This window comes from Palaemon carinicauda, chromosome 25, assembly GCF_036898095.1.
Source record: "Palaemon carinicauda isolate YSFRI2023 chromosome 25, ASM3689809v2, whole genome shotgun sequence".
In the NCBI taxonomy this organism is placed as follows: domain Eukaryota; kingdom Metazoa; phylum Arthropoda; class Malacostraca; order Decapoda; family Palaemonidae; genus Palaemon; species Palaemon carinicauda.
Genome location: NC_090749.1, coordinates 104342291 through 104357851, shown reverse-complemented (window position 1 = coordinate 104357851; position 15561 = coordinate 104342291). Strand labels below are relative to the sequence as shown.

General features: G+C 46.8%; 1 protein-coding gene across 1 annotated transcript in view; it reads right to left on the bottom strand.

Moving 5' to 3' along the window:
* Window positions 1–10604: 10604 nt before the first annotated feature.
* Window positions 10605–15561, bottom strand: part of LOC137618788 (alpha-1,2-mannosyltransferase ALG9-like) — a 71488-nt gene continuing 66531 nt past the window's right edge. Inside the window, exons 10-13 of the mRNA XM_068348983.1 lie at window positions 13686–13827; window positions 12877–13006; window positions 11363–11493; window positions 10605–10782 (exon numbers count right to left, since the gene is read on the bottom strand). Coding sequence (XP_068205084.1) covers window positions 10626–10782; window positions 11363–11493; window positions 12877–13006; window positions 13686–13827 — 560 coding nt within the window. The 3' untranslated portion in view covers window positions 10605–10625. The remainder of the gene's footprint in view (window positions 10783–11362; window positions 11494–12876; window positions 13007–13685; window positions 13828–15561) is intronic.

The following is a 15561-nucleotide window of genomic DNA, read 5'->3' as shown; positions in this document are numbered from 1 at the left end:
AATAATTTTTTAACAGGTAGGAAAACTCAAGGAATTAGTCTTGAACTTTTATAAATGAAGTCAGCAGTTAAATAAACTAGACGACGCATAACCGACATGGTATTTAAGCCTCGGGGATTTCTTCTTTGGGATTCCTATTAATTTTAGCCCCCCCCCCGCCCCGTCGTATTTTACGTACAATTTAATTTATTCTATCATTTACGTATACAGTGATCCCTCGCTACTTCGCGGTTCGACCATCGTGGATTCACCACTTCGCGGATTTTTTTCATAATGCATGTATATAAATATATCGCGGATTTTCCGGAAATTTCGAAAATACCGCGATGTGACCGATGGTACGAGATTGGAGAAAGTACAGTAAGGAAAATTGAATCATGATTGATTTTCAATATAAATGAAACTTTGAGGAGCAACAAAGATATCATTTGTTAGAGAGATGGAGAGAGGTAAGGAATGGGAGGTAGTGAAAAGTAGCCCACAGAGAGAGAGAGAGAGAGAGAGAGAGAGAGAGAGAGAGAGAGAGAGAGAGAGAGAGAGAGAGAGAATGTGTGTGTGTGTGTTGTTTTAAATGTAATAAACAAAAAAATTTGATAGGTTATAACACATTGGTGCTTATGTAATATCAACTGTATACTGTAGACGGTTTGAATAAGTTAAGAAATGGTATAAACGATACTTAGTTAGTGTATTCGTACACTCTCAAGAGTGGCAGCTAGACGTCAGCTGATCTAATCACAGCCAAAAGTAAAACAAAAAGAAGTCAACAATACTCGATTTTTAAAACACACCCGGAATTTAAAAACAAAAGTACACGCTTTCTTAATGAGCAATTAACTATTTAAAGAGTAGCAATTTTCTAGAATAAAATGATGTTTCCCAAAAAATAGTGGTTTGCTGATGAAATCGGATGCCGTATTTTTAGCAACGATTGAAATGGATGTAAACTTGGCATAATTTTTTCGTTTCGTATTTAATTGACACTAAGAAAACTAATTCTAGTTTCTTCATCTATATGTAAGTATTGTATAACACGAAGAGAGAGAGAGAGAGAGAGAGAGAGAGAGAGAGAGAGAGAGAGAGAGAGAGAGAGATGAATCAGCTGTTGTAATCGAATGCCGTGTTTTTGTTTCGTGAGAATTTCATCGCCACGACTATAACAACAACATACTGTATTGAACTTTACAGTATTATACAGACTACTGTAATATGATAAAGTAAAATATTTGTAATAACCTATTTCATATGAAATGGGGCTATTTTTTTTTTTTTTAAATTTACATTTACGTACGTAAAACAACTCTCTCTCTCTCTCTCTCTCTCTCTCTCTCGTAAATTGTTTTCCTGCTTTGCTACGTATGTGTGATTTTATATAGATAGGTAAATAATATTTGTAATAACATATTTTCTAAAAGCTTTTACTGTAATATGACAAATTCGAAGATAATTTGTATTTTTCCTAACCATACAAACCTTAGCTATTTACATTGGGTTTACCTTTTGGCGCAGCTGAAATGACGCGCCAATAGTTTTAACGAGGGTTAATTACCCCCGCGCTAGTTAGCGGGGGGTAGGGGAAAGGTAGCTTGCTACCCCTCCCCCCCCACACACCGGTGACTTGCTTCACTTCACTTAGAGGTAGGACTTGACTTGGGGGTCAGGGATGGCGGGCACATGTGTAAATAGCTAAGGTTTGTATGGTTAGGAAAAATACAAATTATCTTCGAATTTGTCATTTGTTCCGTAACCGAAATACAAACCACGCTATTTACATTGGGTGACTTACCCCTTAGGAAGGATGGAAAGTCCCCAGTCTTACTGACTTCGGCTTGCCCGGGGGCTCGATCCCTCAGTGAGCAGCACTAGAGAGAGGGAGCCCCTGTACCTCACAAGTTCCTAGCATCGCTAGGAACGAGTGGCCTACATAAGCAGTGTGTGGAGGAGAGTGTGACTCCTCCTATGAAGTTGACCTTGAGACCTTCAGATAGGAATTCTAGGATAGGACGTTCCCAATACCACCTCGTCAGGGTTTGGGAGACGCAAGAGTATTAAGCTTAATACTAGGAGCACAAAGAAGCATGGGTTACCTGCAGAGGTCGAGGTCAGCTATGCGAGGACCAGGATGCTGCTTCCCTAAGAGAGGGGAGAATGAAGAAAGAAGTAAGGGTCAGACATACTCTTTCATTCACGCAGACTAAGACCGGTTAACAACGCCCTCAACCTACTGCTACTTGTCCAAAAAGGAGCTGAGGTTAGACCAGCTGTTGTGCAGCCACCACAGGGCCGATAGAAAACGTATCGAGGCTCCTGTGGGTCACGTCTTGCAGGTAGTGGGCTGTGAAGGTCGTTTGACGCTTCCAGACCCCAGCTTGAAGTACCTGCGTCACAGGGAAGTTTCTCTTGAAGGCCAGGGATATAGCAATACCCCTGACATCGTGGGCCCGAGGGCGACGTAACGGAGGAGGGTCAGGATTCAGGGCATGGTGGATAACCCTTCGAAACCAAGCTGAGATGGTGTTCCTGGTGACCCTCCTCTTAGTCCTGCCTGTGCTCACAAACAAAGCTCGCACTTGAGGACGGACTGCAGCCGTTCTCTTCAAGTAGTGCCTCAGACACCTCACTGGACATAATAGCAGCTGGTCTGGGTCGCTTGTTACAGAACGGAGACTCGCGATCCTGAAAGAGTCGAACCGAAGATCCGGCAATCCAGGATTCTGAGTCTTGGCAACAAACTCAGGGACGAACCTGAACGTTACCTCCCCCCATCCCCTTGAATGGGCGATGTCGTACGCGAGACCATGAAGTTCACTAACCCGCTTGGCCGAAGCCAAAGCGAGCAGGAAAGCCGTCTTCCAAAACAGGTGGCGATCGGAAGCCTGGCGCAATGGCTCGAAGGGAGGTCTCTTAAGAGACCTGAGGACTCGAACCACGTTCCAAGGAGGAGGTCTCACTTCCGACTGGGGACAGGTAAGCTCATAGCTACGTATGAGTAAAGAGAGTTCTAGCGATGAAGAAATATCCACGCCCTTCAATCTGAAGGCCAAGCTTAAGGCTGAGCGATAGCCTTTCACTGCCGAGACAGAAAGGCGCATTTCTTCCCGCAGATAAACGAGGAAGTCCGCTATTGCTGGAATAGTGGCATCGAGTGGAGAGATACCCCTTCCATGACACCAACCACAAAAGACTCTCCACTTTGCTTGGTAGACTCCCTCAGAGGACCTTCGCAGGTGCCGAGACATTCTCTCCGCAACCTGTTGCGAAAAGCCTCTCTCCGCGAGGAGACGCTGGATAGTCTCCAGGCGTGAAGCCGAAGCGAGGCTACGGCCCTGTGAGGGACGCCGGAGTGGGGTTGTCTGAGAAGCTCGTGTCGTGGAGGAAGCTCCCTCGGGAGCTCCGTCAGGAGCTGCAGAAGGTCCGGAAACCATTCCGTGTGATGCCATAGCGGAGCTACCAGAGTCATCAAACAGTTGACCGATAGTCTGGTCCTGTTGAGCACCCTTCTCATCAGACAGAACGGTGGGAAGGCGTACACGTCGATGTTGTCCCACCGTTGCTGGAAAGCATCTTGCCAGAGTGCCTTGGGGTCCGGGACTGGGGAGCAGTACAGGGGCAGCTTGAAGTTCAAAGCTGTCGCGAACAAGTCCACAGTCGGGGAACCCCACAAAGTCAGGACTTTGTTGGCTATCTGAGGATCCAAAGACCACTCGGAACTCACTATCTGCGAGGCCCTGCTCAGACTGTCGGCGAGCACATTCCTCTTACCAGGAATGAAGCGAGCTGATAGTGTTATCGAGTGGGTTTCGGTCGACCTCAGAGTCTCTACTGCAAGATGGGATAGCTGTTGCAAAAAAGTGCCTCCCTGCTTGTTGATATAAGCCACTACCGTGGTGTTGTCGCTCATCACCACCACGGAGTGACCCGCCAGGGACCGTTGGAACTGCTGAAGAGCCAGATAGACGGCCTTCAATTCTAGCAGGTTGATGTGTAGGCACTTTTTTTATTCTGACCAAAGGCCTGAGGCCCTCTGGTTCAGAACGTGCGCCCCCCACCCTTCTTTTGACGCGTCCGAAAACAGAGTCAATTCCGGGGGGAGGACGAGAAGACTCACTCCCTTCCGCAGGTTCTCGTCGACCAGCCACCACCGCAAGTCCATCTGTTCCAGAGACCCCATTGGGATCAGAATGTCCGGGGAATCGGATCCTTGATTCCACCGGGACTTGAGCCGCCATTGAAGGGATCTCATCCTGAGGCGGCTGTTTGGAACCAGACGAGCCAGGGAGGATAGGTGACCTAAGAGACGCAACCACGATTGGGCGGGGAGTTCTTTTTGCCTGAGGAAGGGTTCCGCCACCCTCCTCAGCCTTGCTATCCGGTCGTCTGAAGAAAAGGCTTTGTGGAGATTGGTGTCTATTAGCATGCCTAGATAAACCAGTCGTTGGGACGGCTGCAGAGAGGACTTCTCGAGGTTTACCACGATCCCCAGATCCTGGCAAAGATCCAGAAGCCTGTCTCGGTGCCGAAGAAGGGTCGACTCCGAGTCTGCTAGGATCAGCCAGATAACGAAGGAGACGAATGCCGTCCCTGTGCGCCCAAGATGAAATCAGGGTGAACACTCTGGTGAACACCTGAGGAGCTGTGGAGAGACCGAAACACAGCACCTTGTACTGGTAGATCTTGTCGTCTGGGCAAAATCTCAGGTACTTCCTGGAAGTCGGATGGATTGGGATCTGGAAGTACGCGTCCTTTAGATCCAGTGTGCACATGAAGTCTTGTGGTCTCACTGCAAGTCTGACCGTGTCTGCTGTCTCCATGCTGAACCGGGTTTGCTTGACAAACCCGTTCAGAGCTGAGAGGTCGATGACGGGTCTCCAGCCTCCAGTAGCCTTCTTTACAAGAAAGAGTCGACTGAAGAAGCCTGGGGAGCCGTCGACGACCTCCTGGAGAGCACCCTTCTCGAGCATGGTCTCGACTTCGGCCTGAAGGGCCAGCCCCTTTGCCGATCCCGTGGCATAGGAGCTCAACGACACTGGATTCGCTGTCAGGGGACAAGCATCGGCCCCGTGTTGCTGCCACCTGCGGATGCAACGCTGAAGGCATCCCCCCACAGGTGGACACGCAGGGGGACTGCCACCCCTAGGGCTTGCGGCCGCGGCCGCCACCCCTGGAGGACTTACCGCCCCTCTTGACCTTGGCTGGAAAGGGCTGGGGCTTAGACACCACCTTCTTAACTGCCGGTGCCTGCTTTGGAGCCTTACGAGGCTGTTGCTGCTGTTGTGGCGGGGCTGGAGGCTTATAGGGCCGAGTTGTAAGGGCCCTATGGAGTAGGGAGTCCGTGCTGGATTTCCTCCACCTCTCAGCCGTTCGCTCCATGTCTTGAGGCTCAAACAGGTTCTCCCCCAAAAGGGAAGCATGTCGGAGCCTACACACATCCACGGCGGGGACCTTCGGATGGAATCTCTCGGACACAGCATCGCGACGCTTCAACACCGAGTTGGCCCACAGGGTGGTAACCTGGTGCGCCAAAAACTCGATGGAGCGGGTGCCTGAGAGCAAGAAGGTCTCCAGGGCCTTCCTATTGGTCTCCTTGGACAAGTCCTCCGATCGCAATAGGATGCCCAGAGATCCTTGCCAAAAGTCCAGCCACGAAGTGGCCTGCATGGCACACTTAGCGACCTTCTCGTAGCTAAGGATCTCTGCCGCCGAGAACGACACCTGCCGGGCAGAGAGCTTCTCAAGGGGAACTCCCTTCGCCAGCTCCTCCACAGAGTGATGGAGAGGAAGAGCGCGGTTGTGCTCACCCAGAATCTCGAAATACCTCCTCTGCTGAAGACGAGGAGGAGGGATGAGCTTGTTCCCGGCAGTGGAACGACTGGAGGAGGCAAGAAGCGCGAGCTGAGCGTTGGCCCTAGCTCTGGCAACTCTTCAGACCCTGAGACCAGGGCAGAGCCGCACTGGACTTCGGGACCTTCGGAACGTCAAACACTTCATCCAAGATCGTGTCTTTGCCTTCACGGGGGACGATGACTGGATCCATAAGCCCGTTAAGTTGCCTTATCAGGCTTAGGACCTGCCAGAAGGCATGTTCGGATTCCTGCTGTTCTCCTCCCTGCGGGCTGGCAGCTAAGTCTCCTGCCCCAGGGATCTCATCCTGGGGTAAAATGTGGACATTCCCCCGAGTAGTCGTGGGTTCCTGGCGAATCCTTGAAGAGGATTTTGGGACGGTCTTGGAGTCCTTGGATTCCCTCCTGGGAGGGATACAGGATCCCAACAAAGAGATTCGAGGGGCCCCTTCCTCACGAGATGATTCTCCTCCATGAAGCGAAGTCTCCCCCCTTGGTGCCGAGGGGAAGACTACCGCCCCACTGGACTCACCTGAGGACAGAAAGGCCTCGTTAATGGGAGAAGGAGAAAGCACTCGAGCAGGAGAAGGGGCCTTCACGACCGACCTCTTGGGAACCAACTTCGCCATGGGGGAAGTCACCACGAAGTCCACTCCTCTCTTTCTCTTCAGCGTAGGAGAGCCAGCGGTTGGTTTGTTACCCTGGTCGGCGAGTGCTGGTTTCATAACCCTCACTAACGCCCGCACCAGAGGACCAAACCAAGTCTGTTGCTCCAAGGACACAGAGTCCGAAATCCTCGCTAAAGGGAAAGGGATCGGGCGATCCTTTGGAGTGGACACCACAGTACCTGCCTGAAAAGAAGGTGGGGAAGAATGATGTACTAACCTCTCCTCAGTAGTATCCTTGTCCTGCACTACCAACTTGTGTTTGGGTGGAGGCGATCCCGAGCGTTGTCTAGGAACACACGTTCCTGCTGCTACCACCGGATGCGGAATTCGCTGCGAACGATGGTCGCGCGAGGGCGAATGGTCGCGCGGAAGCGTGGGCGAGCGATCACGCGGGCGCGCAGGCGAGCGGTCGCGCGGGAGCGAGGGTGGGCAGGTGAATGAACACGTGTCCGAGGCGGCGAGCGCAAGCGTTGGCGCGATGGCGAGGAAACGCACTGCCGCGTGGGTGAGGAAGATTGCTGGCGACGTGGATCAACAGGCGATCGGTGATGAGCTGGTGAGCGCTGACGCGCAGGTAGGCGATGGCGCGTTGGCGAGCGATAGCGAGCAGCATGCGCCGGTGAGCGATCGCGCGATGGCGAGCTAGTAGCTGGCGAACCATGTCCCTTCAGAACCTCTGGCTGACGAAGCGTTGGAGAACGTTGGCGCGCAGGCTGTAACACACGCGGGCGGTTCTGAGATCGCCGAGAAACAGGTGATTGCTGACGCGTAGAACGCTGGTGAATAGGCGATACCAAAATCGCCTGTGCGCGCTGACGAGCAGGTGAACGCTGGCGCGTAGGCGATCGTTGACGCTTGGGAGAACGCTGGCGAATAGGCGATACTAAAATCGCCTGTGCACGCTGGCGAGCAGGTGAACGCTGGCGAGCAGGTGATCGCTGGCGCGTAGGTGATCGCTGGCGAGCAGGAGATCGCTGGCGAGCAGGAGGTCGACGCGTGAGATCCTGTGAAGGGACAGGTGGCGCGGCGCGTTCACAAGCAGGAACAGGAAGATCGCTGGGGCGTTGGCGACCATGTGCTTTTGACACACGCGCTGAACGTTGTTGCGTAGCCACAGGATCAGAAGACTGATGGTGAGCAGGGAGCTCAGCAGGAACTGTAGGATGGTCAGAGACCGCAGGGCGATGATCCTCAAATGAGCGCTGACGCTCAGAAGAGAGCTGACGAGCAGGAGAGCGCTGGCGAGGAGGGCAAACATCAGGAGAGCGCCGACGAGCAGGAGAGTCTTGACGAGCAGGAGAGCGCTGACGAGCAGGAGAGCGCTGACGAGCAGGAGAGTGCCTGTGTGCTAGCACTGCTCGTGGAAGGGAAGAATCCCTTTGCCCAGAAGGGACCGTTGCCCGTCGGGTGACGAGTTCCCCAGAAGGTGAAGATCTGGCAGGAGATGGTGAACGGTCTGCAGAGAGGTCCAAGGGAGACGGAGCTGTAGGTTGAGGCTGACGAGGAGAGTCCCCTTCGGAGGAAGAAGATCCAAAAAGGCGCCTCTTAACCCCCTTATAAGGGAAAGGGAGGCCCTTGCGACGTAGCGGACGGTGAGCCTTACGGTGGAGGCGGCCTCGGGGAAGATCGTTGGGACCATCGGTCCTCCGAAGGGGAGTCTCAGTCAAAGAACTTCCCTTAGAAGGAAGCTGAGCAGCAGCAGAGACCGAAGGACTCACTTCCCCCTTCGAAGGATGTACAGAAGGGGGTGGAGAGCCCTCAGCACCATCCTCCTCAACAGCACCTGCGGAGGATTGCCCAGCCACGTCGGAGGCCTCTGCCACCATGACGTCGACGATAGACAGAGGGTCTACCTCTGCTACCGCCGGCGACTGCTTAACAGCGGCCCCAAACGAGACAAGGTCAATAAAGGCGACCCTGGAGGGCAAGCCCTTAAGCCCCAGGGACGACCAAATCTGCAAGAGATCATCATTAGTTAAAGCATTATCAATAACCTCCCCCGGAGGAGGAAGGGGAACCGCCTCGCTTATGGGAGGTGACGCCCTCTCCCCCCACCCAAGGTCGGGAAACAGAACTAGGGCCTGCGCTACCACTCGGCCGACTCTCCTTAGGAGCCGGACGAGGGGGAGCTTCGGAGGAGGTTTGGGCGGCGGAAGAAGAATCCCGAGAACCTTCCTCCTTCAAGGCAAACCCCGAAGGAGAACGGTCTCTCCTGGACTTCTTCTTACGCCGGCGGCCAAACCTCTCCCACTGGGAGGCAGACCACTCCCCGCACTCACAGCACATGTTCTCCTGGTCACACCGTCGGCCCCGACATTGAGGGAAAAGGGTGTGAGGGTCCGTAGTTACGTCCGACATAACGGTCCCACAAGGACGACCGGCAACACCAGGGCATGTACGCATTGTAAAATAACAATAATGAAGGTCAACTTCCAACCAACACACACGCTGTAGAAAGAAAAAGCAGAAAAATTAAAGGCTGTCACGAGGACGATGAACAGACACGTCTGATCACCGCCGAGCCAAAAGTGAAGTGAAGCAAGTCACCGGTGTGTGGGGGGGGGAGGGGTAGCTAGCTACCCTTCCCCTACCCCCCCCGCTAACTAGCGCGGGGGTAATTAACCCTCGTTAAAACTATTGGCTCGTCATTTCAGCTGCGCTAAAAGGTAAACCCAATGTAAATAGCGTGGTTTGTATTTCGGTTACGGAACAAATCATTATTTATCACTTTCATAATGCGCGTTAAATGCCTTCGTTTGTTTACTGAGCGTGGTTGTTTACTGAGCGTACTTTATGACGCCGTTGTTTCAGGCGGCGTCATAAAGAAAAACATTTCATTTGGAAGTCCTAAGAAAAATTAAGTAAAACATTGGTAATAACAAAATCAACATACTGTACTGAATAATCAATATAATCGATGCAAAAACTAACCTATACACAGAAGTGTAAATGCGTTTCGTTCTTCATTATGATCAGAGATAAACGTAAACAAAACATTGGTTGCCATTTTTTATCGTGCTTTTTGGCGTGTTTAGGAAACGCATGATATAAAATCGCCTTTAATATTTGTGCCTGTTTTAGTTTAGGGTACTGTAGTACATGCATTAAGTGTTCTGTACATTAAAGGGTAGTTTGTTAACAGTACTACGTACAAAGGAAGGTTTTAAAAGTCTGAATATACATGTTAAATAAATACGTAAATATGGTGTCACTACTTCGCGGTCGGGTCTGGAACCTATCTACCGGGATAAACGAGGGCTCACTGTATAAAAATTTCTATAAAACAAGCAAACCTATAAACCAATGGAAAGGAAAATCTATTAAGCTGTCCAACAAATTCATTTTAAATTCTTAGCAATAACAGCTTTTGTGCTAAGAAGAGTTGAGTAAAACGTCCCATGAAAAAGGGCTTGAGGCTTTATTTAGGCGGGGGGGGGGGGGGGGGGGGGGTGTTTAAAGGATTGAACGGCCCTGATACACCTAATTTCTATGAATACCTTTTATTCATAAGAGAAGGAAATGTTTACCAGTGCCTTCAAAAAATGTTTGTGAGAATTTGGAAGATGCTACTAAGAGGGATAGAGTTTCTTTTACTAACTTTTACAGACAATTTTGACAATGAAAACGGTAATTCATTATTAGCAACGAGCTGACGAAAGGCCTACTAGAGATAATAAGCCGTAAGAAACATAAGCGATGTGTTACAACACACACCAAAGGTAAATTTAGTATTTCAGATACATAAAACAAAGTTTGGCATAAAAGCAAAAGGAAATTATCAGGATTATTTAAAATCATGAGCCCAGAAGGTACAGCAGTTTGACGTCGGAAATACCTCCGGGTTTCAACGACGGTACTATGTCTAGAGCCGCTCGCACCTACGAACACGTCACTCGAATGACTAAATCTCTCTTATCGGATCCTGCAGACCTCGGCGTTCTTCGTTCCCACGGCCATAAATTTAAGGAAAACCAGGAATAACAGGTTATCATAAAAAGGCTACATTTGTAAGCATTAAGAAGTACTACCGCCTGTCAATATAACAATGGAATGCCTACATAAAATAAAATCTCATCCACACTATAAAATAATACTGTAAATATATTAGCGTTTAATTTCACAACAAATTAAAAAAATCAACAGGTACTATAAGCGGCCGGGGGTAACGACTCTTTGGTTTCCACTTGGTGGACTGCATCAGCGTGTAGTTCGCGTAGTGGCAGTTCAACTCCGTCAGGAAGGGGACGTAAAAGGCCCTGAAGAGCTTGTGAGACCTGAAAAGAGAATAACGGATGTAGAAATTAAGATGTAGAAGGCTCTGAAGAGTTTGTGAGACTTTGGAAAAAAAAAAACGGAAGTAAAAATAAATTTAATTTCCTTCAAATGATCTGGCTGTTCCAATTCAATCAGATCTTCGTAGGACCGAAGATTTACCTCTTCGTCAAGTGAAAGAAATTAACCCTTTTACCCCCAAAGGACGTACTGGTACGTTTCACAAAACACATCCCTTTACCCCCATGGACGTACCGGTATGTCATTGCAAAAAAATGCTATTTACAATTTTTTTTTTTTATTTCTTTGATAATTTTTTTGAGAAAATTCAGGCATTTTCCAAGAGAATGAGACCAACCTGACCTCTCTATGACAAAAATTAAGGCTGTTAGAGCAATTTAAAGAAAATATACTGCAAAATGTGCTTAAATAAAAAATAACCCCTGGGGGTTAAGGGTTGGAAATTTCCAAATAGCCTGGGGGTAAAAGGGTTAATAATACTTTTTATTTCTCCCTCTTGTATTACACATTGAATCAAAAGACAATAGTTCTCAGCTCAAAGCGTACAAAATAACCCCGCACCTGGCTGCATCCATAAAAGGGACCGTGTGCAAGACGGTCCAATCAGACGACTGCTTCGAGTAACGCGGCTCGCGGGGCGTCTCCTCTTCTCTGTCCAAGTCCATCAGGAACTGACAAGACGATATATTGACCTGAAAAGAGACCAAAGGAAAACGTACAATGAGTCTCCTAGACACAGATTTTCCAAGGGAAAAACCTACGCGTGAAATAGATATAAAAAGGTTTGAATCAAAATCAAACAGGAGGGGCACTCAATAGAGCACAGACCACCACAGCGACAACTTATTTCTTGACCTTTGACCTTAGCATGTATCAATTGGCATGGATTTTCATACACTCAAATATGAACCAAGTTTGAAGTCTCTGTGACAATGACGTCCAAACTTATGGCTGATTACGTGAATTGGACATTTTGCTTGACCGAGACCTTGACCTTCCAAAATTTAATCCTTTCCAGCTTTTTATATAACAGTTAATCCGTGCAAGTTTCATTACTAAATGATTAAAATTAAGGCCGGGAAGCTGTTCACAAACAAATGCACAAACATAACCTCCTTCCAACTTCGTTAGCGAAGGTAGGCTAATAACTTTTTTTTTTTAAGGTATTCTATTTTGTTGAATTTTTCCTGCATATTTATGATTGTTGAATAGTGTTACAGTCGTTAGATAAGCTGAATGGAGACAATTGTCAGACAGGGGAGGGTTGGGAGGCGTTAGGAGTCTACATTAATCACCTTGGACTTCGAAGCTACTAAACTGATAAACCAACTCCTGGAACACACCCTGTATTCACACAGGATACTTACAGTACTGTATTCCACAAATCCATTCATTCAAGTCTTATAGAATAACTGTTACGTAGTGAAACACCTTTACATACAAGTCAATTATTCTTATTCTGAATGTCTCTAAGATAGGGAGCAGGTGAAAACTGAGTGTGACTGTTTAGGGGCGCTTTAGATTAACTAGAAACGATCGACCTTCTTGCTCACTCTTCACCATGGTGGATGTGATGCAGCGAGATTGAAGAAATGAGAAACAGGTTTATATATATTTTTTTTTTTTATCCATTTGATGATAAATATTATTGTCAAAAGAAACTACACTAATTCCCTAATTTCCAGGTTAAGAATCTCATTATCATGCTTGAATTAACGCCAAAAATCTATAATAATCAATTAAAATATGACAAATTTGGAGATAATTTGTATTTTTTTTAATTTTTCCCTAATACAAACCCGGATTTATTTATATGGGGAATATTCTTTCATCGGCATCAGCACAAATAACGGAAGGTTTCTTAGTAAGGGAACAAACAAGAACTAATACCATGGCCTGGTTACTGGGACTACAAACTGGTACTATCCGCACACAGCACAGACATATAATTACCCAAATGGCACCTTTGCATAGAAAGCTGACAAGGATTGACTATATGTAGCGAGGACATTTTCAAGGGTATTAAAGTACAGGATCCTTATTTATACGCACAATAAAACAAGCGAGGTACTTACATATCTGGAGACCTCTTCTCTGTTCATGTCATTCATATCCTGCGGAATTAGAACGGTCCCGTTTATGTCCTGCGAATAGGGCTTCGGCAGCTGGCCTCGAAACTCGCTCTCTATGAATTGCAGGTTCCAGCTGGAATAACGCAAACGACAAAGAAATTACGCACTTGTATGATGCGCATACGACAATGATACTAATGCACTTTTGGCTGTCAAGGATGAAATACAGAAATAAATTGCAAAAAGAATTTAGAATTGAAAGCACAGTATACTTTTCGAAATACAATCTCATCCCTTTTACCCCCAGGCTATTTGGAACTTTCCAACCCTTAACCCCCAAGGGGTTATTTTTTTCAAGCACATTTAGCAGTATATATCTTTTAAATTGCTCTACCAGCCTTAATTTTCATCATAGAGAGGTCAGGTTGGTCTCATTCTTTTGGAAAATGCCTGAAGAATCTCAAAATATTATCAAAAATATGCAAAAAAAAATGTAAATAGCAGTTTTATGCAAGGACGTACCGGTACGTCCATGGGGGTAAAGGGATGAGTTTTGTGAAACGTACCAGTACGTCCTTTGGGGGTAAAAGGGTTAAAAGCCTTTGTTGTCGTAAACCTGAAACAACTCTTTAAAATACAAGTGTATAATACTTTTCTAAACATCACTGAAGAGGAAAAAACGCAAAACGACAGATATGGCTTGTGTTTCCCTAGATATAACTGGTTGCATTTCATTATGAATTCATACTTACTGCATCTGGTTTTCCCGCAAAGTAGATACGAACAAGAATATAACAACTGGCACCACTTACTTCAAGCCGGGAAGGAAGAAAGACGAGGGGTATCTGTACCACTCCTTTCCTACGCACAGGTTGATGGGACGGTCGAGCGGAAGATTCTGCTCTACCGAGAGTCTGTTCAGCTCCATGAATATTTCAAAGGGAGCATGGTACGCTGGAAACAAAAAGGTCATGAAATTGTGGTCCTTGGAAATACAGTACATTTATGAATAAAAAAGGAAATATGAAAACTATTCCATTTAATTTAACCCTTTTACCCCCAGGCTATTTGGAAATTTCCAACCCTTAACCCCCAGCGGTTATTTTTTTTCCAAGCACTTTTTTCAGTATATTTTTTTTTAAATTGCTCTAACAGCCTTAATTTTTGTCATAGAGAGGTCAGGTTGGTCTCATTCTCTTGGAAAATGCCTGAAGTTTCTCAAAAAATTATCAAAAATATGCAAAAAAAAAAAAAAATGTAAAAAGCAGTTTTTTGCAAGGACGTACCGGTACGTCCATGGGGGTAAAGGGATGAGTTTTGTGAAACGTACCAGTACGTCCTTTGGGGGTAAAAGGGATAATCTACATTAACAGCCTAAAGTCTAAAAATGATTTTAGACTTTTTACCTTTAATTTACAAGATAATTAATGTTGACTTTTCTATAATTTTTAAAGTTTATACAATTTCCTTGTTAAAGTTAAAGTCAAATGTATTGTCAGAGATATATCAGATAGGCAAAGGCTAGGAGAAGGAAAACTGCAAAATCAAACCAAACCAAACCAAACAAGACCCCAACGGCAGAGCTTCCCAGCGCCGGCGGAAGAGGGCAATGCCTGTCGGGCAGGCAACAAGGCGGGCCTTGACATAACAAGAACCCGGCAGCCTGATGCAACCAACATCGGAGAAGCCGCCTGTCTCATATGTCTTGAGCTGCGGTGAAAACGATGTGGGCCAAGTGTGTGTGCGTGGCCGTTGCAAAGCCACGACCACCCAAAACAATATACCCAGCTACTGGCATTCTGTCGTTTCCTCCACCCTTCTTCTGATAGGAGGCTGATGGCTAACGACAGAACCCAATACTCGGACACGAGTGGGCGCCGACGACGACGACATTAACAGCACATCAAAACATGAATTAAAACTGAAATGCTTATGGCATTCGACAACCTGATTAGCATATACACAGGGATGAATACTTGTAATAATGGATAAGTAAATTCATGGTATGATCAGCTCCCACAAGGTTTCTCTGGTGAGAAATGGGAATGGGCTAATAATGGCTACACATTCCTTGTCACAACCTAAGCGTGAAATCAGATACATGAACTCAGAAAATGCTATATTAGCATAGTGTTGTAACTATCATGAATAAAGGTAAACTGTGTTAAACTTGTGGCGATGACGATAACGGTAAAATAAAAATAAAAACTTTGGATTCATATCAGAGGCCAAGTCAAAATGAGTTAATAACATATCAGATTATTTGCAGGAGACACCTCAAATTGTATGGAGAACTGATATTTCAAAATCATTGCATATTCAACTTTGCTTTTATATAATCTTTTATAAAATGTGTCAAAGAAGCACCCATAGAATAAACATTCAACTTTAGTTTTTAAAGTGATTTTTATTTTTCCTAACCACACAAACCTGGGTCTTTTATAAATGTGTGATTTCTGTTCCTGAATGTATACACAATATCGTCCTTTAAAGAGGTGACTCCTCCTTCTGTGGGATTCAGTCCCCCAGAACCAGATATGAAGGTTCTTTTCTTCCCTGGACAAGCAATCCTTCCTGATCCGGTCCGGGGGCTAGGAAGGGGACTCCAACAACCTCCTAACACTTGTTAGTGCATCAGCCACTACTTGCCCAACAAAGGAAGCTGGTACCAGATACAAAAACAGTTAT